The sequence below is a fragment of the Aulonocara stuartgranti genome, assembly GCF_965226115.1.
Source record: "Aulonocara stuartgranti genome assembly, chromosome: 23".
Taxonomy (NCBI): domain Eukaryota; kingdom Metazoa; phylum Chordata; class Actinopteri; order Cichliformes; family Cichlidae; genus Aulonocara; species Aulonocara stuartgranti.
The window spans coordinates 20,978,096-21,004,444 of NC_138958.1; the positions used below are offsets into that span (position 1 = coordinate 20,978,096).

Here is a 26,349-nt window from a genome sequence, read left to right on the forward strand (position 1 = left end):
ACATGATGTTGCTTTACTCATTCTTTCATGGGTGTTTAAATTATCAAATTATTTTATATTAATATTGTGTTATAATTGTACTGATGGCTCATCAACAACACTGATACCAACAGCCTCATATTTATGAGGTTGAAATGGACCATTCACTGCCCTCCACTGGTCATTGTCAGTAACTACAACTCAAATACAATATACTGTCTTTATGACACATTTACTGCAGTGTTTCAACACTAGTGTTCTTCAGTGGGGTAATGTTGCAGTACGTAAACGCAGATATTAAACTGATAGAAATACTGACGTCAGCAGGGAAAAACTGTGTTTATTTTCTTTGTGTGGTCACAGAGACGAACTGCAGGTAAAAATATCACAGTCAGACACCAAAACATAAAGAATAAAAAAAACATGGCAAATTTTTTTGTCAAATGGCAAACATCATGTATCCTGTCACACCACAATTTAAATAGAACATTTCTGGAGGATGTGTTCAGTACAAACAATAACAGTACAGAAACGCAGATTTCTGTAAAACCTCAAACATTTCAAACTGATCAGTTCCTGATTTTCCTCTTTCACAATTTCTCCCTAAGCTCTTCACTGTGTTTTCTTTCTTTGTAAAGTTTCACTTCACTTTCCTGGACTTGCTGTCAGATGATCCTCTCCATGTGAAGCTCCATGTGATGGTAATAGTTGTTCTTCTTGTTAACACCAGCTTTGTTCAGATTAATTCCAGCAGAAACAAAAGAAATCTGCCACTCCATACATCACGCTGACTGACTCACAGCTGGACCCGAGAAGGAGGCAACCTTTAAGCAGCTCGTCTGACATCTTGTGTGAGTTTAAAGAGAATGATTCACATTTCCATCAAAATGTTCGAGGCAGTTTTTGCTCTATTTAGAAATGTCTGGTCTGCTTCTATGACTTAACATCTACTCAATTCCTGTTCTTCACTGTTCTCTTAAAGTATTTATGCCTTTTTTTGAATATTTCTCTTTTTGTGCTTTGACAATTTTTACTTCAACCAGTTACAAAAGTACGACTTACTTATTTATGTGCTCCAATATTCTGAAATCTTGCTGTTATGATGGCATTAGAAGTTCATTTTGGTCCAAAACGAAGCCAAAAAAAACTAAAAGTTAAAGCTGTTGCACAATAAAAACATGTCAGAACAATGACGCTTTTACAGGGGGAAAACAAAAGTGGAAGACACTTTAACCCTTCCATACTGCTCGTGATAATTCGACCTGTTTTGGCTGCAGAAAAATGTCTTTGTCCAAACCTGATTCAAAAACAAACAAAATGAAAATATTCTAAAATTTTAAGCTGTCACCACAATGGTGTGTTTAGGGGGTCTTTAAACTCTACATGCCATGTCTGTGTGCATTTTATTCTTTTATGAGACAATGTTAACAGACCTCCAGAGGTCCCTTAACACTTTCACTCATATTGTTGGTGTTTGCACCACTGCTGATCTTTGAAAGATCATGGGGAAATCTCCAAACAGTGGAATAGTAAAACAGAGTAGGAGTGATCACATGCAGCGCACATGAGGAGCAGAGTTCATGCAAAAGTCACATGGTGCCTTGAGAGTGTCTTGACACAGACACGAGATCTGAAACAGGATGACATGGTGGTGCTCTGTGGTAAAGCACTCAGTGTTTGTGGACTGATTAGAAAAGCTGCCTCACAGCAACGAGGTCTGTGGTTTAAATTCTGTCTGGGACCTTTCTGGGTTTAGGTTGCATGTTTGAATCTCTCCAGCATACATGTCAGGTTAACTGGCTATTCTAAAAAATTTTCCTTGAAGTGACGGAGATAAAGTGTTGCAAGAATGTCTGGATAAAGTGGGACTTGTACCTAGTAGTGCTTTGAGTGTTCATTAAGACTAGAAAAGTGCTGTAGGTGCATTACATGCCTGTCTGTTGGTTCTTTTGCTTTGCTCCTCCAAGCACAAATAATGCAAGAAAGCAAACTTATGCTGCAGTTTTATTGAGTTTGCAATAAGCAAGTTTTGTGTTCTAAATTATGTTAATGTTGAATTAATATTGACACTAATGGATGTTAAATATGAGGATTTCTTGTGATAGAGAAGGAAGGACAGTATAATTAAATTACTGTGGGTGTTGTGTAAATGCTAAGAAAATGTCTTCTCTGCTCTCTGAAATGTTACTTAAGAATAACTCATCAACTGATTAATCCCAGATAGGCTAATTATACATCCTAAATAGATCTGTACTTCAAAATTGTTGTGGGCACTTATTACAAGGAAATTCTTGGCAGAAGCCACTGATGACATTAAATATGAGAAGTATTAAGTGTTAAGTTGGTCTCACAAGTCGTATAGACATCTTACAGCTGTACTGAGGATCCAGATCACATGAGTAAAAACTGACTGAACTTCGAATACAGTGCATGTCTGTGCACACTTGACTTTATTTCAAACATACTCCAAAGTAATGACCTGTATCTGTCTACAACTGAATCTGTGCTCTTCTATATGCAACTTCAGTAGAATAATTAGCAATTTAAGCCACCGACACAAAGCAGTCAAACCCATGAAAATAAATACAACGCTCATCAGCTTCTCCTAACAGATAAGAAAATACTGTCCCTGTTGGAACTGCAGAAAAACATTCTAACAAAAACACAAGGAAAGGGGATGTTTTCAACACCAACCAACTACCAATTGTCTTACACTTGAAAGTTTAGAAATGAAAATAAAAAATTTATCAAGTGTCAAATGTACAGGTAAAAATGACCATTGAGCTGAGAAGAAAGAAGAGAATAACCTTTCTACTATGTGGGTTTACAAGTTTGGACCTGCTTAGTCTAAAGGTCCTGACGTCCTGTACATGTTTAGATTTTTTTTTAAGTACTTTCTGTATTTAGCTTTAAAACTTTCTCAAAGGAGAAGAATTACTAACAGGAAATTAAATTCTAGTATATTGAATAAACAGACATGTGAACAGTTAACAAAAGACATTACCGAGTACCTGGAATTCAGTGATAGAGATAAGATATCCCCACTGATATTGTGGGGATATCTTCCTCTCATCACCGCTCTAGTATTAAAAAATCCAAAGTTTTGTTTTTGTTTTTTTTTTTGTTTTTTTTTTTTGCCTGTCCCGTTTGGCTCTTTTGCCATCAGAATTATTGTCTAAAGGCAAACAAAGATGCCCAACGGATTTACTTTACCAAATTGACCATCCCAGCCTTGCCATAATGGTCCATTTGATTCACCTTTTATTGTTTATTTTATTTTCACTTGCTGAATACGGGACAGACTTGACTGGGGGAAAGAAGGGGAGAAAGAAAGAGGGAAAGAGAAACAGCTGAGAAGAGGGACGGGGGAGAAGGGCAAAAAACAAAAACCAACAGAATGGGCAGAAAAAGAAAAAAAGAAAAAGAAAATGCATATATCGATCACCTGGATCACCTGTTGAGAAAGAAAAAAGAAAACAAGCAGAAGAGAACAAGAGTAATAGAATAAACAACATCACAATGATATATGGGAATATGACAGTAAATACTAAATATTAAACATTATTGTGCAGCACATAAGATCAACAGAACACAGTGTGCTTTGAGGTAGGAGCCAAAAAGGGTGTAGTTTGTGTGTGTGAGCACCCGTGTGTACATCTGAGCATGGACGCGCTTGTTTTTTTAAAAGGTTCCTTCATGTAATGATCTGGGCACGATACATGGAATCCAAATTACCATCAGGGTGTACACCTCACCCCTGGCGTCGTTGCCCACCTCTCAATTTTAAATACACGTAGACATTGAGGGCTAGCAGGAGGGACTATGCGCTTACCTGCTGCTCTCTGGCAGGTAGCTCCATGCCCTCCTGGGTTTTAAATGCACCTTAGAACACATGCATCAACACTACAATGAGCGGGTGGAGGGAGGTTTGGAGTCTTCTCTCACCCCCGTTCTCTGCGGCCTGCTGGAGCGGGGGGGCTAGGAAGAGGAGTTGGCCGTCCGACTGCGGTCTGGAGTGTGGGGCCTCCCTGCTGCTGCGGAGTCGGGGCGGTCTGCCTCTCCCCACCGCAGGGAAAAGGGTAACACCACCTGGGTCTGGGTGCAGTTCCCCCCTCCAGGGGCAAGGGTACCTAGACCCGGTTCGTAGAGTACGCTTGGGGAGTGTGATCGTGTGTACAGCGTCTCTTTATGTCTGTCTCCACGTTGGTTGAGTGTGGAGTGAGTGCATATGAGAGCATGAGGGTGGGAATGGATGTTTGTATCTGTGTGTGCCTGTATGTCTGTGTCTATATGTCAGGTTGGGTATCAGACGCCACCTCTCTGGGGACATCTCAGGCCCTCCAAGGTTTGGAGGCCTATCTCCCCCTACCACCACTTCCCCTGCCGGTGGCAGACTCCCTCAGACATCGGTGCGTTGGTGGTTCTTTGTGTCTGGGGATGGGCGTCCAGGTACACACCATCTCACTCCTTGGCGGCCGCTTATCGGGGCCTGGAGCCTGGGGCTCGCTCCGGCCACTTCGGAGGTGGGGTGCCCCCGGCCTCTCGGCCTGGGGCTCGGTCACTCAGGCACAGCTGGCTGCCGGCGGAGCTCACGGGCGCGTCACTGCAACTCCCCCTGGCTTCTGCTCCGCGGCTGCTGAGTGAGCCCTCATCTGGGACTCTCCTCAGTTCTTTCTGGGACAGTGGCGCGGCTGCCCCTCTGTTGGTCTTCCTTGGTCTCTTGTGTTCTGGGGGCCTCTGGATGTCTGGAGTTTTGATCTCCTCCATACCTGCTTCATGCCCTGGAGGACGGGGCTGTGGCCCCCCCACACCTTCTAGCAAAAAATCCAAAGTTGCAAAACTTCCGATGCTGCAGTCGGAACTATTACACTTAGAGGCTACATACAAAAATACTATGGATACTAAGACAAAATTAAAAATTGCAAAAAATTGAAATCAAATTGATGAGATATACGCTCAAGACGTCCAAACGAAACTAATGTTGACCAAACAAAGATATTATGAGCGGGAAACTAAATATATGAAACAATTGGCATATAAGGAAGCAACAAGCAGATAGAACAGTGTACAGGATAAGAGACCCGGAAACCAAAATGGAAATGCAGTATATAGAGGAAATTAAGCACTACTTTAAGAAATATTACGAAAAACTATATTCAAACCACTCACGAATAATAATGGAAAAATGAAGAGTTTGTTTGACATGTTAGACATCCCAAAACCTACAGAAGAAAAAAATAAATCTTTAGTGAAGCAAATTACAAGGGAAGAACTTCACTTGGTGATTGGTAAACTCAAGGCAAATAAGGCTCCAGGTACAGATGGCTTTACTGCAGAGTGATATAAGAAAGTGAGAGACGCTCTGACACTGATGTTACTTAAAACATTTAATTGGGTCCTTACAAGGGAGAAGCTTCCCTCTCATGGAAACAAGTTATAATTTCTAGTATACCTAAAGATGGTAAAGACAAATTAGAGAGCCCCAATATAGACCAGTAAGTGTATTAAATGTAGATTATTTACATCAGTTATTTACGTCAAACATAGCACAAAGACTTAAAGAAATCATGCCAAAAATAATACATTTAAATCAAACTGGTTTTGTTAGGTTGCACCAAACCCACGATATTATTAGGAGAACTTTGCAAATTACTTGACACATTAATTTAAATAAAATACCGGCAATATTACTGAGTCTAGATGCTGGAAAAGCTTTTTACTCCGTGAGATGGGAATTTCTATTCAGAGTAATGCTTAAATTTGGGTTTAGTGGGTCGATTATTACAATATTGTGGGCTTTATACACCAGATCAACCGCAAAATTGAAGATCAGTTGTGAACTTTCAGATGTTTTCAAGCTTGAAAGGTCAACAAAATAGGGATGCCCATTGAATCCACTTTTATTCGCTATTTTTATAGAGCCGTTGGCTCAATGGATTAGGCAGATTGACACAATAAAAGGGATTAATATAGCTGGAAGTGAGCAGAAATTGCCGTTGTTTGCAGATGATGTTTTGGTTTACTTATCAAACTCTACCAAATCAATTACGGAGCTTATGTCAGTTCCAAGGAATTACGGGTCCTGCTTGGGATATAGACCAAATTTCCAAAGTTCTCAATAGTCATTACAGTCCCCCCCAAAATGTGCGTAGCAAATACAAAATAGGTTTGGACAAAAACTATTAAATATTTGGGCATTAATTTATCAATGGATCTAATTAGTTTGGAAGAAATTAACTACTCTCCACTTTAAAAAGATATTATTGTAGATATTAGTAGATGGACATTAATTTCTTATCTAAACTGTCACGGTCCGCTGTGACAGACCGTGTGGAGAGTGCGTGGAGGACTCAGGTGCAGACACGAGTGACACGGGAGTAAACTTTAAACAAAAGCGAGCCTTTTATTGTGGCTGGTAACGCAAGAGAAACAAACAAGAATAAGGGCAGCTCAAAAGCAATAACTAAACAGAAACCTAAACTGGGAATGAACTAAGGTAAGGCTATGACTTAGAATACAACAGACCGGGCATGGAAACATGGAGGGTGGGAACACAGACGACGCGACACAGACTGTAAGAAACACAGAGACTAAATACACATGAGGGATGATCAGGGGAAGTGGCCACACATGGGAACGCAGCTGATATACATGAACTTAACGACAGGACAGGAGGAGTGAAACTGAATACACTGACAGTGAATGCAGGCCTTCAAAGTAAAACAGGAAACATGGGACATGAACCGGGGAGACGTAGTACAGGGGGAGGTGACAGACGCGACAGCATGAACTTGACAATACAAGACACACAGACATAAACACACGAAGGGCAAGGGAGGCTTGATACAAGGGTAACATAACTACAAAAGGACTGGACTACCTTAAAGAACCTAAACAATCAATAAACATCAAAATAGACTAAACACAAAACACTGGGTCGCACGACCCAGCACCATGACACCACCCCCCCACCAAGGGCTGGCTCCAGACAGCCCCAAACCAAAAGAAACGGACCACCGAGCCCGGGCGGGCGGCGGGGGACCAGGACGGAGGGACCAGAACAAGAAAAAAACAGCCAACAGAAAACACTGGAGCACGTGACATAGTCCAGACATAATTCAGGGGGTCGGCCCGGAGGGCGGCAACATACCAGCCCACAGTTTATGAGTTCAGGCGGCCGACCCGGGGGTTGGCAACCCAACAGGCCACGCCATCTCCCATCAGGAGGCCGTCCATGTGAGAGGCAGTGGTGGTGCAGTTCGGGAGGCCGACCCGGAGCCCGCGGGCACAAGAGTTCAAGGGTCATACGGTCGGGGGGCCGACCAGGCGGGCGCCACAGGTGACAGAGCCGGTCAGGAGGCCAGCCGTGCGGAAGGCAACGGCGGCGGCGAAGGGGACGGCGGAACAGCTCAGGGGGCCGGCCGCGCGGAAGGCAGCGGTGGCCCTCCAGTGTCAGGCGTACTGGCCGAGGCCCGGTGGGCACAGGACCAGTCGAGGCAGGACCAGGCGGTGGCGTGGCAGCCACAGGCGACGGAGCCGGACCAGGCGACGGCGAAGCAGGAGCTGAGGCAGAGGCTGGACCAGGCGTAGCAGAAGCAGAAGGTGGCTGGATGGGCGGCTCGGGCCCCCCAGCAGACGTGGCATGGTGCCGGACGGGCGGCTCGGGCCCTCCAGCTGACGAGGCATGAGGCCGGATGGGCTCCTCGGGCCCTCCAGCTGACGAGGCATGAGGCCGGATGGGCTCCTCGGGCCCTCCAGCTGACGAGGCATGAGGCCGGATGGGCTCCTCGGGCCCTCCAGCTGACGAAGCATGAGGCCGAACGGGCTCCTCGGGCCCTCCAGCTGACGAAGCATGAGGCTGAACGGGCTCCTCGGGCCCTCCAGCTGACGAAGCGTGAGGCTGGACGGGCTCCTCGGGCCCTCCAGCTGACGAAGCGTGAGGCTGGACGGGCTCCTCGGGCCCTCCAGCTGACGTGGCGTGAGGCTGGACGGGCTCCTCGGGCCCTCCAGCGGACGAGGCATGAGGCCATTGCGGCGGTGATGAGACCCTGGGGCCTATAATGGAAGCATCAGTTGGTGCAGGCGCCTGCAGAGCGTCAACCGCTCCCACCCGAGTGCCTAGGCTGGGTGCGGAGCTCAGCTGTGTACTGACTGGCATAACCTTGGGAACCAACCTGGGTGTAGAAACAAACCGGACGGCAGCCATTCCCACCTGAGGTGCAGATGCAGGTGCAGGATATGGCTGACCTACGGCTGCCCTGACCCCAGTGGTGAGAACTAGCTCAGGTGCTGGCTGGGTGACCCCTGCCTCTACCTGGAGATCAGACGCAGGTGAGAGGTCAGGCAACGCCACAGCCACCCTGGGAGTGAGCACAAAGTTCCAGATATTGACTTTGTCAGGTGCAAGCAGAGGAGCAACAACAGACAAAGACCTTAAAGTCTCTAAGCCCTTAACATAGTCCAAATTGTCCTTAGTTGCCCTTCTTGGGGAGCTAAACACATCTTCTGTCTTGGAGCATGATTCAAACAACATTTCAGACCTGAAATAAGTTGGCTCAGTGACACAAGTGATAGTTATACTGTCCCAGGAAGCATGATTCTTAAGGCCAAGACATGATTCATGAACCCACATAAAACAACCAGGACTATGTGCAGATGATTTTAACATAATAATTTGGCAGTCACATAGGAAATAACTACGCTTATTGGAGTCTAAGCCCCCCGTAGGCGAGACTGAGTTAAGGGGGGGTTCAGCCACACACACTAATCGGCTGTGGAAGGCTAGTGAGTGGAATGCACATGGACCTGGCTTTGCACAGAAAACATAGTGGACTGGCTCTGAGCCATCCGGCTGAATTGTCTTTAGATCGGCCAGTTCATTAACTGCTGTCAAAAGGTCCTGGCCCAGGGGTGCAGTTAAAGGGCTAGCTGGGTTGTAATGGCTAGCATGGCGCTCCCCCCCGACAGCCTTTGAAACATGAAATTCAGCCTTGTCATTGGATAATGCGGGAGCATAACTTAAACAATCCTTCAGTGTTATATTAACGGAAATTGCAATGTCATTCACAGACATAGGGGAACCTGGCAGACCCATAATAATCGTCCCGGCCCAATGGACTGGTGTAGAAAAGCAGTCGCTGATGTCGGGCTCCAAAGCACTCCCTCTGGTCAAACCATCAGCAGAGTGAGGAACATGGGGACCGATCAGCACAGGATCATAACAGACATTTTTATGATCAACACTGGACATTTCTTCTTTCGCTGGTCTAGTTATATAAACAGAACATTTGTTATTTGACTCGGGAACAAGGAAAACTGACTCGGAAAGGGGGGTGCTAGCCAAAGGCAATACAGTCTTACTACTGGTCAGATCAGAAGCTTTCTCACTTGATTTGCAGTTAACAGACAGCAGGGGCTGAGACACGGTCTTAAATAAGGCCCCAAATGCCCTAGCGGTCTTAAAAGAAGCCCTCTCAGTGGAAGATGGAGGTTCTGGGTGTGCAGAATCATTAGTACATCCTTTTTCGCTAATGTCCCCCTCATCCTGCTCATACGTAATACCAGGGTTTAACAGTACATCACTTGGTTTAATCCTCAGGACTGAAGAGTCTATGGTCGGTTTGGCAGTGTCGGTTTCACAGTTCGGTGATGGCAGTGTGTCTTCCCCAAGAATAGCGTGCCCAACACCAGAAAGTTTAGCTTTGTTGTCAAAACACAACGTGGGCACAGGATTAACACCTTCAACATTAGCAGTCAGAGGCATGGAAAAGGCAGCTTCTTCACTGGCCCCCGAGAAAACAGACCGTGATGAGGTGCATGGGGGGGTGACAGAGTTAACAGTACAGGTAAATTGTGTCTCCATCTCCGAGACCTTAATTGTCTTTCCAAAGCCCTCGCCCTCACTACATCCAGGGCGTTTCAGTGGCAACAGAACGTTATCACTAACCTCTGAGTGCCGTGTAGAGCGACGCCGACGCCGCTTCCTCCTCGGAGCGGCCGCGAGCGCGGCAGCGTTAACTGTTGGGATTGAGTCTACCTCCTCTGAAATGTCCGCTGAGTCCGACATGGTCGCGTCGTACTGTCACGGTCCGCTGTGACAGACCGTGTGGAGAGTGCGTGGAGGACTCAGGTGCAGACACGAGTGACACGGGAGTAAACTTTAAACAAAAGCGAGCCTTTTATTGTGGCTGGTAACGCAAGAGAAACAAACAAGAATAAGGGCAGCTCAAAAGCAATAACTAAACAGAAACCTAAACTGGGAATGAACTAAGGTAAGGCTATGAATACAACAGACCGGGCATGGAAACATGGAGGGTGGGAACACAGACGACGCGACACAGACTGTAAGAAACACAGAGACTAAATACACATGAGGGATGATCAGGGGAAGTGGCCACACATGGGAACGCAGCTGATATACATGAACTTAACGACAGGACAGGAGGAGTGAAACTGAATACACTGACAGTGAATGCAGGCCTTCAAAGTAAAACAGGAAACATGGGACATGAACCGGGGAGACGTAGTACAGGGGGAGGTGACAGACGCGACAGCATGAACTTGACAATACAAGACACACAGACATAAACACACGAAGGGCAAGGGAGGCTTGATACAAGGGTAACATAACTACAAAAGGACTGGACTACCTTAAAGAACCTAAACAATCAATAAACATCAAAATAGACTAAACACAAAACACTGGGTCGCACGACCCAGGACCATGACATAAACATCTCTTCTAGAGTGGATAGCATAAAAATGAATACACTCCCAAAGATGTTACACTTGTTCCAGTGTGTTCCTATAGAAAACCCGGATCAATACTTTGCAGGAAGGAATCAAATCTTCTCCAGATTTATATGGGCGGTAACCTTCCTGTTAGGGCACTGATAGGAGACCCCTCAATGTCAAGTTGTTTGAGAGACCCAGGTAACCCTTGGATAATAAGCTTGATGAAGACATGGAATGGATTACTTAAAAAGTATCAATTAAAACAGGGGGCTGGACCCCCTAGGTGGGTCACATACAAGTTTTTGCTTAGTAAGACTGACTCGACATTTAAAACATGGGCTAATAATAGAATAGAATAGAATAGAATAGAATGCCTTTATTGTCACTATACAGTTGTACAGTGAGATACAGAGCATCTCCTACTCAGTGTAAACATCTTGGGGGGTACAGTTCTGCAGCGCTATATACATATGGACAGTATTAACATAGGGAAAAAGACGTATATATATATATATATATATATATATATATATATATATATATATATATATATATATATATAATGTACAAATATACAAGCCGTTTTTTGTTTTTTTTTAAGTAATATGTAATAAATAGGGATGGGTATCGTTTAGGTTTTATCCGATACCGGTGCCAAATCGGTACTTTTGAAACGGTGCCGGTGCTTAAACGGTGCTCGAACCGGTGCTTAAAGAATGGAGAACACAAACTTTGTCCAAAAACCTCTCATGTTCAGCTGTTTTTTGTAAAAATATAACAATGTTAGCCTTTTCTGCAGCTATGTGGCATATATGGTATCACTCTTGGCTGGAAGCAGTGCTTAAACAATGGAAAAAACACAAACTTTGTCCAAAAACCTCTCATGTTTAACTGTTTCCCACTTTTTCTTTGGTCATTTTAGCCTTTTTGGCCAGGGTGAAGGGAGTATCTGCCATCAAACAAGAAGACAGCCGCATGTAGCTATGATGATGTTTGCTAGTTCACCTTACCTGCATTAATGTAATAACGTGTTTAGCCTACTCAACGTAAATTACACATGAACAACATTAAGCTACTCACGCAGAGAAGAACGGCTGCTGCTGCATCATCATCCTCATCATTTCTGCTACACTGGCAGGGCTAGGGGCCAGGACTCTATTCTTCGGGTTTTTGGGGGATGTTGCTCCGGGTCCGATAACTGGCAACCCACCCAACGTGCACAGTGTGAGGTCTCGCAGCAAGCTATCAAATACGGCGCATTTCTCGGCTTTTAAAAAAAAACGCTATGCGTCGCCAGCTGTTTAATCGGATTCTTGGTGTTACCTCCTTTGACAGTATCACAATATCACCTTAAAGCACTTGTTGCAGGCTGCTGAGTTTGCATATTTTGCTGTGAAGTACAGCCAGACTTTTGACCGCTTCGCCTTGGACATTTTTAATCTGGAGCTCTGCTCTAACAGAACGTACGTACCTGGCCCCGCCTACTATCCTCGGAAACGTAAAATGATTGGCTAGAAGTGTATCACAGCTCAGGAAAAAAAAGCACCGAAATAAAGCACCGAAATGTGCGCTGCTTTTCGGTCTGGTTACTACCGTTTATGTCAGAACCGGTGCCATCATGGCACCGGACACCGGTACCCATCCCTAGTAATAAATAGTGTTGTATATATACAGTTGAGTTATTGCACATAGAATTGGTATTGCACAGTGGTGGTCCATAGAGGAAGTGGGAAGAAAAAAATTGGGGGGGGGGGGCTGTGTTATCGGTGCATGTGTGAGTTCAGGGTGGTTATGGCTTTGGGGAAGAAACTGTTTTTGAGTCTGTGGGTTTTTGTGCTGATGCACCTTTAGCGCTTCCCTGAGGGAAGCAGGCTGAACATGTTGAAACCAGGGTGGGAGCTGTCCTTGATAATGTTTGCTGCTCTGCTGAGGCAGCGGGAGGAATACATGTCCATCAGGGAAGGGAGAGGGCAGCCGATGATCTTCTGTGCTGTCTTGACTACACTCTGAAGCCTCACTCTATCCGCCATGGTGCAGCTGTCGTACCATGATGCAGTAGGTTAGCAGGGTCTCAATGGACGAGCGGTAGAAGGTCAGCAGCAGGTTGGAGTTCAGCTTGTACTTCCTGAGGACTCTCAGGAAGTGCAGCCGCTGTTGGGCCTTCTTGACGACTGCTGAGATGTTGTCTGTCCAGGAGATGTCAGCAGACATCTCCTGTGTAATAAAGGTCTCACCACATACAGTACCTTCTTAAAAGAGGGAAAAGTGATGAATTTCCAGGACCTTAGGAATAATTTTGGGTTGCAAAAATCAAGATTTTTTTTTTTATATTTGCAACTGAGGGATTTTCTGAATAAAAAATGAAATCTTCCAGTTACTGATGGGGAATGAAGAAATTGTTCATATATTCGAGAATGCATATAAGGATGCACCCTATCAAAAACTTCTCTCAAAATTATATTCATCACTGACCAATCTAAAGGGTCATGATAGAGAAAATGTAAAAACAAGATGGGAAACAGAGAGCAATCTAACCTTATCAAAAGAGGAATGGGATCAAATCTGTATGCAGCAGTTGTCAGTAACAAGCTCCCCCTCATAGAGGGAATTCTGCTGGAAGAATGTAACTTGTTACTTTTGTACCCCAGCGCAGAAATCCAAAGATTCTCAACAGACAACTTTCTGGTGGCTGTGTGGGCACGCAGTAGCAAATCACTTCCATATTTTTTGGGATTGTCCTCATGTGGCACCATTTTGGAAGGAAATAAATAAGGTCCTGGACACAGTCTTTTTTTTTTTTTTTAAATTTCATTTCACTGTACTGTACTTAGGAAACTTAGAGAGTCTTAACCTCCTAAGACCCGAACTCTTCCATGGCATGCATTTTTTAATTTCTCTTTGATATTTGGGCTGATTGGGACCTCATGAATGTAAAAACAAAGAATCACCAGATTATTTTTTTTTACCTGATTTTTGTTTCTAAGAAAAATGAGAGCCACATATGAAGACAGTCATTTTAAATTTTGATAAAACCGAGGCAGTATAATGTCCTCATAAGTGGATATCAGGCCCTTGTGGAGCTAAATTGAGTATTTTGGTCTAGACAACCCAAAATGTGATGTCCACATATGTGGACGCCAGGTCCTAGGAGGTTAAATTGTGTAAATCGGATAAAAATCTGCTCAGAGTGCTGTTGGTGGCTTCTAAAAGCCAATCGTTGTTTTAGTGAAGATACTACTACAAATGAGTGGACTGATTTGATATACATTATATTTGTTATGGAAAGAATAACTTTTAGACTGAAGTCACAGGTGCTCTTATTTAAAGAACATTGGTCGAAATGGTTGAACTACATACAAAATGGAAGGCCTGATTTTGTATAATCTTGTTGTTTGTTTTTGTTTTTCCCAATGTTGTTCTGTTATTAAATTGTAGTGTTATATTCCCTGTATAAAAAAGAAAACCAATAAAACATAAATGAAAAAACTACCTTATACAACAAACTAACAATGCAGAAAAAAATATTAATTATTCCAAAATATATGTTTAATTCAAAAAGTATGACGCAAATAATAGTAATCCAACCCAAAAAATGCAATTACTCAGTGGTTCCCAAACTTTTTTTGCTAGGCTCCCCTTTGTTTTTCAAGAAAAATGTTCGCACCCCCCCCCCCCCCCCCCCCCCCCCCCACAGCATGCGCACACGCACGCACAAACACATCCTCCAACCACACACACCCATGTTTTGCTCGTTTGGGGTTTATTTCACACCACAAACATTTAGTAAACAATTAAGCAAATACAAGTAATCTGCAATAAATTACAATAAATTACAGGTAGTAAGAAAATAAACTACTAACTCTTTTACGCTAGGTCCGCACCTACACGGGTATTTTTGAAAACGCAGCTGTTTCGTCCACACATAAACGGCGTTTCGAATCACCGAAAACGGAGATTTTTTAAAACTCCTTTTTTGCGTTTACGTGTGGACGAGGAATACAGAGTTCGTCACGCAACACCAATGAATGAATGGATGAATTGCAGAATGGCAGATAGAGACAAAATACTGTTAATCTAACTATCTGCAGGTTTTACATGCTTACATATACGCATGCAGTTACTGTCCCTCTATTTACAAAGGCAGAGGCGTCACGGTGTGATTATTTTATGTGTAGTTGTTTTTTTCCTGTGTAATAATAGTCAACATTGCTATCAATACATTTTTCAGAAATGCCTCTCTGTGCAAAATGGGTTTAAAAACATAAACAACTGTGGGATACTGTTTGTCCAGGATTTGAACCGGGGGAACAAATCATGGCCGGATCAGTCTGATATTATTTGTATCCCGCTGTAACTTTACTGTATAAAGAGCTAACATCTCCAAAATGTCAGGAGTAGTTAGTCATTACAAGAAGTGTTTGTGAACTAAAAATCAAGAATGTGGGATACTGTTTGTCCGTGATTTCAACAGCCCAGTGCTGCTCCCAACAAAGGAAAGACCAATTCTGCAGGGGAGACCTACCTTGGTACTTGTGCAGGTGAAACCAAAGGGAAGAGATGCTTCACAATGTTTTCTAGTCTTTGGCTTAGAATGAAGTTGGTTTGGAAATATATTCAGCTATGCTTCATCTCCCGCTTTGAGTTTGTGTGGGAGCCCCGTGCTAGCAGTGTCCAAGCGTTGTTTGCTTGTTTGTTTTTTTTCCCCTTTTCATAAGCCCCCCCCCCCCCCCCCCCCCCCCCCAATGGCTCTGCGCCCCCTCTAGGGGCGGGCCCCACACTTTGGGAAGGTCTGCAATAGCTGATGACTATGCAGTACTTAACATCCCAAATCATTCAAAACTCCTGTTAAACCTGTTTGAAGAAGAAAACTAAACTCTGTCACATGATGTTCCCCCGTGTCTCCATCTGTTTCTGTGATTCGAGCCGTGTTTGAACAACTTTAATTGAATATTAATGGACTGAAAACAAATCACATCTGCGAATGTGTTAGTGAATGCATTGTGTGTGTTTCATGCCTCCATCTAGCGGACTGATAGTAGAAGTAGAGCCGCTGATGGCAGCTTAATCTGCCTCACACTGCTGTCTGACTGCATTCAGCTGAGACTGAGATGAAGCAGAAAAGAAGCAGCTGATAAATGGACAGCACACATGATGGAAAGGATTTCAGTTGATGTGCACATGAATGATTTGTGTTTCCTCTGCAGGTGAAGGTAGAAAGTGTGTGTGAGCTGATGTGGATGTGAATTCAGCAGCATGGATCAGTGTGAGGACAGAGAGGAGGGAGTCCCCCCCTCTAAAACCACTCTGTGTGGGGAACATGAGAGCCAGACCACAGCTCAGAGGTGAGATGACCATCTCTAACTGTCCACGACTCTTCTCCATGTCACAGCTCAGCACTCACATCACTGCTCCATCATTATTCACAGGAACCAACCTGGACCTGAACCCAGCTGTCCATCCTTAAAGAGCGACCGGTCCAAGGGTCTCATTACAAAATTTAAACAAAGACAGTCAAATGATAAAATGTAATTAATATAACTATCAAAATTGTTTTATCATCCATTCATGTGCAGTGACATTTTTAATGAAGAAGTTTTAATATTTTTTCAGAATCCATCAGAAAATCAAATGTGGACCTGAACCAACCTGTTCATCTTTAATGAGCAACAGCTCAAAGGATTTTGAGGTTCATTTTAACGGACAACGTTCTCCTGCAGTGAGGTAATCTGTCTGTCTAAATGTAACTGATGCATCCAGCACACTATTTTTCCCGTCTACAACACTGTGCAAAAGTTTGAACGCCACTCCTCATTTCTTAATATATGTTATTTCTACAGACTCTTTGTACAGGGTTAATTTTCACCTGATCTTTTTCCTTTTAGTTTGTTAATTTAGTTAAAAACTGACCTATAAATGACTTAAGCATAAAAAAGGCATCTAAGAGTGAACCCGTGTTTTGTCTACAAATAGCAGACAGTTTAGTAGAAAAAAAAAGTCTGTGGCAAAAACATGTCATTTATTTCCATTTCTTTTGTCAAATCTGTAGTAAATGCACCAACTGATAACACAGTTTGACAGACATAAATATTACTTTTGCACCAACAAGGTGTTCATTTGTCTCTTTTAATTCTATTATGTTGTACTTTTTCAACATGTTCAAAATAAAGATTCAATCAAATCAAATCAAGGTGATTCCCAAGAAAACTTTGAGCTGAAAACTCAGCATATCTCAGCATTTAGTTAATCCTTAATCAAGGAAATTAGACACCTGGAGGAGAGATGCAGCAGTGAAAGAGTAGGAGTGGGACTCCGGTTTGACCAGTGGATGTCACCTTTGTCTTTTGGTTCAAACACTGTGCATCCATGATGATTTCCTGAGCACTTTTTGATGTCTTTTTGGGAAGTTTGTCTTTAGGGAGGATTATTGTTATATCCATCCATCCATTTTCTTCAGTTACCTGGGGGTAGGTCATGAAGGTAATAGCCTAAGTTGAGAAACCTAGACATCACACTGCCCAGCCACCTCCTCCAGTTTATCAGGAATTATATCTCTCAGCCAGCTAAGAGAGATAATCTCTGTAGCATGTCCTGGGTCTACCTCAGGACCTCCTCCCTGTAGGACTTGGCTGGATCCCTACAACACCTCTAGTAGGCCCACCACCCACAGGAGGTGTCATAGAGGTCTGGTGCAATGTATAGCGGGCAGCAGTCAAGGGCAGAGGCCCTGGCAAAACCCATCGCCAGGACTGATAGCGGTGGTTGTTATATCTTATTCAGTGTTGGGAAGGTTACTTTTAAAATGTATTCCACAACAGATTACAGGCAGGCACTATTTTTGGCTGCAGTGTGTATTATTATTGTACATGCCTCCATCTCCCATTTCTGGCCTGTGACAGCACATACTTTTCGATGCTCCTTTTTCTCCCTCCCTCACGCTCACAGACACATAACGGGTATGGCAGTCCATTCTCGCTGCAGCACAGACTACACTGCCCATGAGGCCACATTCTTTAGGGCTATGCCTGTAACACTCTGCCTATTGCCTTCATATTAAATAATTTTTGAATAATAATTTTTAAAAATATTTCTTCACCTCATTATGGACCGCAAGATTGAGACACAGGCATTAGAGACTGTTAATGTGTGTTTTGTTTGGGTTTCCACTGGCGTGGAATTACCGAAAACTTAGAGAGGGCATAGCATAAGATATGAAACAGGAAAAGACGTGTAATCTATTTATTTCAACAAAGTAACTGTATTCTGAATATCACCTTTTTTAACCGGTAAATGTAATGGAATACAGTTACTCATATTTTGCATTTTAAATATGTAACACCGGTGTTCTGAGAAACAGTCCTACTTTGGCAAATTGTCCTACCCGTATTATAATTTGCCGGCGACTTCTGACTAATCCAACCTCTAATCCTAACCATAAACCTAACCATAACCATAAGAAATATTCACAATGGGTTAAAAAAATTATGTAAATTAGGGGTTTGTGTTATGCCCATACACAGCGTTTGCACAGAAACAACAGGTAGGATGGTTTGTGAGGTAGGATAGATTCCCAGAACACCGGTACATGTATTCCGTTCCTCCCCAACATTGATCTTATAGTAGCGAAAACAAAAACCATGTACCATTTGTAGAAAAAACAATCTCTCTATTGCCTAAAATAAGTTTCCTGGAGAAACAGAACCAAATGATGCACAGTGACTAACAAATTTAGTGGACCACCACCCAATGTAAGTGTTTTTGCCACAGCTGCCCTAAATTGATGATGGTTTTATGGTTCTATAAAGTTCTTTTATCAAAATATTTTTCATGCTAAAATATAGTTGTTCTTGTCAACCATGAATTTTGAAATTTACTGTTTAGCAAAAAAGCAGAAAAAAAAACTTAAAAACAAAAAGATAGTAAAAAAAAAAATATGTACAAATTATTTTATTAGTTATTGACTTGCATTCCCGGTCAGAAAAAAATGTTTTATTTTTATTCCATGTTGCGTTTGATTAACTTCTGACTTCACAAAAAACTGTGCTAAAAATATTTTTGAAAAAGCTAATAAATATGGAGAGATTATGTAAACAGATTTTTCATGATTCCTCCACAGTGTGGGCCAGGAGTTCCTGGAGGTTCCCCGTGGTCAGTCTGCCCAGCAGCATAAAATACAGTTGAAATCCATATTTGTGGTCTGTACATGTACAACAACTCCTTTTACATTTGTTCTATTCAAAACCATCTGCATGTTACACATTGTAGACCAGTGAATTGTCTTAGTGTCCAACATGGATATGATGTTTGGCTCCATGAATTCAGTCCAACTGAGTCATTCATATAGTATTCTGTTCAATCACAATCACTTAGGTAGAAGGACAGGTACTAAAATAGTGTTTGGTGAAAGTTGATGTTGGGTCTGTGCTTCCACAGGCCCCGCTGGTTTAGAAACTTATTCTCATTAACGAAAGAAACTGGACAATCAGCGATCGATCGATTTTACTTGCTAGCAAGGGAGGCCCCGGTCGGTGTCTCAGAAAAGCGCTCTGAATCCAACCGCAGACTGACCCCACCTTAGGCCTCCGCTTGCCGCCTTTTATTGAAACTGGCTGGAGAGGTGGTCAGAGACAAAGGAATATCCTTGATCATGCTGCTTGAACTAAGACTTACAAATTTAAGTAACACAATGACAACATTTAACAATTTGACTCCAACAATTGAAGTACTGATTAAGTTTCTTAGGAGTGAAATCAACACCACGTGAAATGTACTTAAATATAAAAGTAAAGTAGGTCTCAAGGGATTTTTTTTAACCAACAAAACTGGACTTCATGTCATACTGATGTCATAATGAAACAATACAAGCGAATACCATAGGATATAACATAACTTCCCTCAAATGTCTTAAATCTAAAGCAAAGAGCCTGTAAGGAGTTGAAAGTTCAGATATTTGTCTTCAAATCTGAGAAGAAATATATAATATATATATTATAATATATATAATATATATAACAAAACACATACTTCCCACCTCTGCTTTTGTTACAGTTGCTAGAAGACAGCATTTTGACATTTGTGAAGAATGAGCTGAATAAGATCCTATGGGTTCTTGGTGCACATGACCTTGAATGTTTAGAGGGTCAGAGGGACATTGTGGACATGTTGGAGGGTGATGATGAAGAGCAGAGGAGGAGCATCACAGAGGCATTTGTAAAGATCACGCTTCACTTCTTGAAGAGAATGAAGCAGGATGAGCTGGCTGAGCATCTTCAAAGCAGTAAGGCGATATCTCTAAACTGCAGGATAATTATATTATTTATTATCTCAGTGTATGAGACAGTATGTATTCAAACATGTATTCTTTAAGGGGAATGAAATGAATGAAACTGACCAACAAATATCCACAATTTCACCATTTTGAGTGATGAAATGTGATTTTGATTGAATTAAATTCAGTTCAGTTTTATTTACACAGTGTCAAATCACAACTAAAGTCACCTGAAGGCACTTTATATAGTAAGGTAAAAACCCTACAATAATACAGATAAACCACCAACAGTCAGACACCCCCCCCCCCACCCAATGAGCGAGCACTTGGTAACAAGGGAAGGAAAAAGATCAGTTCTAACAGGAAGAAACCTTTGGTAGAACTAGGCTCAGAGACAGAAAGCCATTTTCCACGACTGCTTAGGGGTGAGGGGAAAAAGACGGCACAAAAGACAAGCTGTGCAACGGGCCGGGCATTAATAAAAACTAATGATTAAATGCAAAGGGAGGTATGACAACATAGTGAAAGGTGAGTGAAGAAAAAACGCCAGTGGGTTTATCGCAGCATAACTAAGAGAGGATTCAGGGTCACCTGATCCAGCCCTAACTATATGCTTTATAAACCTAATCTTAAAAGTAGAGAATTCAATAGTGTCTGTCTCCCAAATCCAAACTGGGAGTTTGTTCCACAGAAGAGGGGTCTGAAAGCCCAAGGCTCTGCCTCCTAAAAGATAAAAAGTTATAAGACGTTTTATCTAACATTTCAAATAAATTAATACTGATTTATGTAACTTATTTACTGTGTCTTTTCAGACATGTTTGCTCCAGTTTGTCAACATAATCTTAAATCTCAACTGAAGAAGAAGTTCCAGTGTGTATTTGAGGGGATCGCTAAAGCAGGAAACCCAACCCTTCTAAATCAGATCTACACAGAGCTCCACATGACAGAGGGAGGGACTGCAGAGCTCAATGATGAACATGAAGTCAGGCAGATTGAAACAGCATCCAGGAAATCAGACAGACCAGAAACAACAATCAGACAAGAAGACATCTTTAATGCCTCACCTGGAAGAGATGAACCAATCAGAACAGTGTTGACAAAGGGAGTGGCTGGCATTGGGAAAACAATCTTAACACAGAAGTTTATTCTGGACTGGGCTGAAGACAAAACCAACCAGGACATCCAGTTCATTTTTCCATTCAGTTTCAGGGAGCTGAACGTGTTGAAAGATGAAAAGATGAGCTTGGTGGAACTCGTTCATCACTTCTTTACTGAAACTAAAGAAGCAGGAATCTGCAACTTTGAAGACTTCCAGGTTATGTTCATCTTTGATGGTCTGGATGAGTGTCGACCTTCTCTGGACTTCCACAAAACTAAAAACCTAACTGACCCTACAGAGTCCACCTCTGTGGATGTGTTACTGACGAATCTAATCAGAGGTAACCTGCTTCCCTCCTCTCGTCTCTGGATAACCACGCGACCTGCAGCAGCCAATCAGATTCTTCCTAGGTATGTTGACATGGTGACAGAGGTGAGGGGGTTCACTGACCCACAGAAGGAGGAATACTTTAGGAAGAGATTCAGAGATGAGGAGCAGGCCAGCAGGATCATCTCTCACATAAAGACATCAAGAAGCCTCCACATCATGTGTCACATCCCAGTCTTCTGCTGGATCACTGCTACAGTTCTGGAGGATGTCCTGAAAACCATAGAGGGAGGAGAGCTGCCCAAGACCCTGACTGAGATGTACATCCACTTCTTGGTGGTTCAGGCCAAAGTGAAGAAGGTCAAGTATGATGGAGGAACTGAAACAGATCCACACTGGAATAAAAAGAGTAGGAAGATGGTTGAGTCTCTGGGAAGACTTTCTTTTGAGCAGCTGCAGAAAGGAAACCTGATCTTCTATGAATCAGACCTGACAGAATGTGGTATTGATATCAGAGCCGCCTCAGTGTACTCAGGAGTGTTTACACAGATCTTTAAAGAGGAGAGAGGACTGTACCAGGACAATGTGTTCTGCTTTGTCCATTTAAGTGTTCAGGAGTTTCTGGCTGCTCTTCATGTCCACCTGACATTTATTAACTCTGGAGTTAATCTGCTGGATGATCGAAATACAATCTCCAAGTGGTCTAAATTATTTAATAAACCTAAACTACAGTTTCTCCACCAGAGTGCTGTGGATAAGGCATTGCAGAGTTCAAACGGACACCTGGACTTATTTCTTCGTTTCCTGCTGGGTTTTTCTCTACAGACAAATCAGAGTCTCCTACGTGGTCTGCTGACACAGACAGGAAGCTGCTCACAGACAAATCAGGAAACAGTTCAGTACATCAAGACGAAGCTCAGTGAGAATCTGTCTGCAGAGAAAAGCATCAGCCTGTTCCACTGTCTGAATGAACTGAATGACCATTCTCTAGTGGAGGAGATTCAACAGTCTCTGAGTTCAGGAAGTCTCTCTACAGATAAACTGTCTCCTGCTCAATGGTCAGCTCTGGTCTTTATCTTACTGTCATCAGAAAAAGATCTGGATGTGTTTGACCTGAAGAAATACTCTGCTTCAGAGGAAGCTCTTCTGAGGCTGCTGCCTGTGGTCAAGGCTTCCAACAAAGTTCTGTAAGTATACTGAAAGTTGTATATATCATTTATCATACACTGATATCTTTCAAGAAAAACATTAATCTCTTTCCACTTGGTTATTTGTCATTCTAGACTAAGTGACTGTAGTCTGTCAGAAAGAAGTTGTGAAACTCTGTCCTCCATGCTCAGTTCCCAGCCCTCTAGTCTGAGAGTATTGGACCTGAGTAACAATAACCTGACTGATGTTGGAATAAAGCTTCTATCTGCTGCACTGGAGAGTTCACTCGGTACACTGGAAACTCTCAGGTCAGATAAAGTTAAATAAATAATAAATAAAAAATCTTCCACATGCATTAATTTATATTAAATATTTCTCTGAATCTGTTTAAAATATTTACATTAAAATTCCAGCAAGTCCTGAAATGAGATTAAATATTGCTAAATCTAGTCGTGACCCCAAATTGTTTGTTTTAATACCAGTATTACTTGTGTACTTGTTCTTTTTTTTTTCAGACTAAATGTCTGTAACCTCTCAGAGAAAAGCTGTGAAGTTCTCTCATCAGTCCTGACTTCGCAGTCTTCTAGTCTGAGAGAGCTAGACCTAAGTGACAATGACCTGAAAGATTCTGGAGTGAAGCTACTATTGACTGGACTGGAAAGTCCAGACTGTAAAATGGAAACACTCAGGTTGGATTATGTTCTTTGTAGTTTGATGTATGATCTGTTTGCCTGAATTTGTGAACTTATGAATTAAAGCTATTCCATATAGAATTGTTTTTTCACAGTTTAGATTCACATAGTGCCTTTTTGCAGTGAAAATAAATAAGTTTTTTTTGTGTTTTTATTTAGAAAAGAACAACAATAATTCACTATGTATAGATATTTTATATAGAAAATATTGGACCTCAAGAGTTCAGACCAGATATTTTAACATTTTATTTTTCTGTCCATTATTGTCTTCGCAGACTGAGTAGCTGTAACCTCTCAAAGAGAAGCTGTGAAACTCTGTCCTCAGTTCTCAGCTCCCAATCCTGTACTCTGAAAGAGCTGGATCTGAGTAACAACAACCTGGAGGACTCTGGAGTGAAGATGCTTAAGAATCCAAATTGTACAATTGTCAGGTCAGAAAAAGTGTTGTTAAGTAATTTTTTTAAATAACCAGTAACAATTGTAGCTAATAAAGAGAAGTTATAATAAAAAAAAAAATTAAAAAAAACTTACACTGAAAATTACCAAAAGAAAACCACAAATAGTGAAGGATTGTAGGTGACATTTTAGAAGAAAATAGCCTAGGTAGCCTGAGGCTAGAGAGAAGACAATGACAGTCCATAAGGTGGATCAGTGCTGGGGGACTTTTCCAGAGACAGAATGTGGAACCAGTACTGGAGGAGAAACCCTGCTGTAGTCAAAGTAGAGAAGAAGGACCTCTTCAGAGGTCGTCCAAAGAGTAGCAGAAGAAAAAAAAGCAGAGAGGTCGAGAGAATTGCCAGCTAAGGTCTACCACAGTGATGAATTTCCAGACCTAAGTTTCCTCTTTGCAAGGAGGAGGGGAGTGCTAGTCAAAGAAGACAACTTTCAAAATAAAACAGGAAGTCAAATACTAGGAAAAGCTTGCATATAATAAAAAATAACATAAAATAACATAAGCACTTATACTAAATAAGCTCTAACCACAATATAAATCGAATCAAAATACATGAATTAACTAAAACAATAATTAAGCCAAAAAAACATTAAATAAAAAATAATAATTTTCTTAAAACGAAAACCTCTAAAAACTCTTGATCAAAGCTCCAGGATCATGACAACAAGTCTAACACCACATAGTATAGTATAGGGCATATCACCAGGGATGAACATAGGGGGTTACCTGAGGAAGCTGGTCAGGATGCTTGAAACCGATATATATATATATATATATATATATATATATATATATATATATATATATATATATATATATATATATATATATATATATATATATCAGCAATATCAGCATCGCTACATAAATTCATAACGCATGCAGGTAAAAATGACAGATGAAAAAATATAAATGTACCACAAATGTGATAGAGAACAAAGCAGTCAGGGGTCAACATAAACAATGAAAAAGTGTCTTATACAGGAACATTAAAACTGAAGCATATTGTCCCATTTTGAATGAGTCAAAATGTTTGACTGTTCCTTTATCAGTGTCTAACAGTATGTGTATGAGAGTAATGTAATGTCCATGTGTGCATGCTGAAAGAGACTGTGCTGGTCTGACCCCCCTCCTCCTTTCAGGGTGGAGCCTGCTGGAGTCCGATGGTTGAGACCAGGTCTGAGGAAGTGTAAGTGTGTTTTTAATGTGATTCATGAAAACAAAGCAGCACACATTCAACCATCTTCAAACTGTCACATCACTTATTCACATCTCTGATGTCAGGAGTCGTCATCAAAGTGTCAATCAATGAACAGATGACGGATCAATAACTGCAGCTGGATTGTGTTTGTTCTCTCCATCAGATTCTTGTCAACTCACAATCGACGCAAACACAGTACACAGAGAACTTAAACTATCTGATAACAATAAGAAGGTGACACATGTGGAAGAGGATCAGCCATATCCTGATCATCCTGACAGATTTGATCGCTGGCCTCAGCTGCTGTGTAGAGATGGTCTGACTGGTCACTGTTACTGGGAGGTTGAGTGGAGTGGAGAAGCTCATATATCAGTGAGTTACAGAGGAATCACAAGAAGAGGAAACATTAACGACTGTTTGTTTGGGAGGAATGAACAATCCTGGAGTCTGAGCTGCTTTGATGATGGTCCTCGTTATGTCTGGCACAATAACAGAAAACTCACTCTCTTGTCATCGATCTCCTCCTCCTCTGTGTCTAACAGAGCAGCAGTGTATGTGGACTGTCCTGCTGGCACTCTGTCCTTCTACAGAGTCTCCTCTGATGACACTCTGATCCACCTCCACACCTTCAACACCACATTCACTGAACCTCTTTATCCTGGATTTAGACTTTTATTTTCTGGTTCCTCAATAAGTCTGTGTACTTCAGCCTAAGGAGTGTCCTCCTGTTAGATTAACACTGTATATTTCTGTCTCTATCACTCAGAAACGTATTCAGATTCATCAGGTCAATCAGTTGAAGTTCATTATAACGATTATTCCAGATTTTTGTGCATATTTCTTGTTAAAGCTTCACAGTGGATATCAATATGTTGTGTTTCACCAGAGCTCAGTTTTGAACCAGTTCATCTGCATCTCAAACAAGTCTGAGCTCATTAAATTAATCCAAATGTTTTATTTCTGTTTATTTCATTGGTTTGTTTTTGTTGGTTTGTTTGGGTTTTTTTTTTATTTTTGGTCAAAGAAATGTTGTTGTTTTTTTAAATTCTCAAGTGTTTAATGTACTTTTCCCCTCCATATGATGTTTCAGTCATTTTTGGCAGCTCTAATGGAAGCAAGACAGGAAGTTAGCTCCTAGCAAGAGGGGATTTACACAAGAAATGTGATTTAAATAATATTTCATATGTCTGTAATGTTTTATATGTATGACAACAGGACTGTAAGTAAAAGTAACATAGTAGCACATCAGTATTAGTGTTTATTCAGAAACAGATGCTAGATGTGTTAAATAATTTTCTGTGAAAATAAAAAATAAATGTACTCCTATTGAGAAAGGAAAAGTACTTTGCCGTTATTTTTTATTTTATTTTGGAAATATGGATAACAGGGTTGCATTATTAGAATGACACACTCAGTCTAGTCTGAAAAATATCTCAGTGTTAGCACGTA

The 26,349-nt window shown here is 41.8% G+C and overlaps 1 protein-coding gene across 3 annotated transcripts; it reads left to right on the forward strand.

Annotated features, from left to right (window-relative positions):
• The first annotated feature begins 113 nt into the window (after positions 1-113).
• On the forward strand, positions 114-26,240 carry LOC309700851 (NLR family CARD domain-containing protein 3-like). 3 transcript variants are annotated; one of them, XM_082524710.1, is made up of 12 exons: positions 115-830; positions 15,918-16,055; positions 16,140-16,238; positions 16,324-16,434; positions 18,827-18,905; positions 19,759-19,987; positions 20,791-22,591; positions 22,688-22,861; positions 23,069-23,242; positions 23,521-23,676; positions 24,842-24,888; positions 25,064-26,240. In XM_082524710.1, exons 2-12 carry the CDS (start codon positions 15,967-15,969, stop codon positions 25,612-25,614), a joined length of 3,510 nt encoding a protein of 1,169 aa, XP_082380836.1. In that variant the 5' UTR covers positions 115-830; positions 15,918-15,966; the 3' UTR covers positions 25,615-26,240. The 3 variants fall into 3 exon arrangements, with proteins under 3 accessions (XP_082380838.1, XP_082380836.1, XP_082380837.1); XM_082524711.1 differs by having other exon boundaries at positions 115-680; XM_082524712.1 differs by lacking the exons at positions 22,688-22,861; positions 23,069-23,242 and having other exon boundaries at positions 114-830.
• The last annotated feature ends 109 nt before the right edge of the window (positions 26,241-26,349 follow it).

What these genes read in the sequence shown, in the direction of transcription:
- LOC309700851 (XM_082524710.1), top strand. Translation starts at nt 15,967, where the DNA reads ATGGATCAGTGTGAGGACAGAGAGGAGGGAGTCCCCCCCTCTAAAACC. An exon ending in CAACGTTCTCCTGCAGTGAG is followed by an intron (nt 16,435 to 18,826) that starts GTAATCTGTCTG and finishes ATTCCTCCACAG; the next exon opens with TGTGGGCCAGGAGTTCCTGG. An exon ending in CCAAATTGTACAATTGTCAG is followed by an intron (nt 23,677 to 24,841) that starts GTCAGAAAAAGT and finishes TCCTCCTTTCAG; the next exon opens with GGTGGAGCCTGCTGGAGTCC.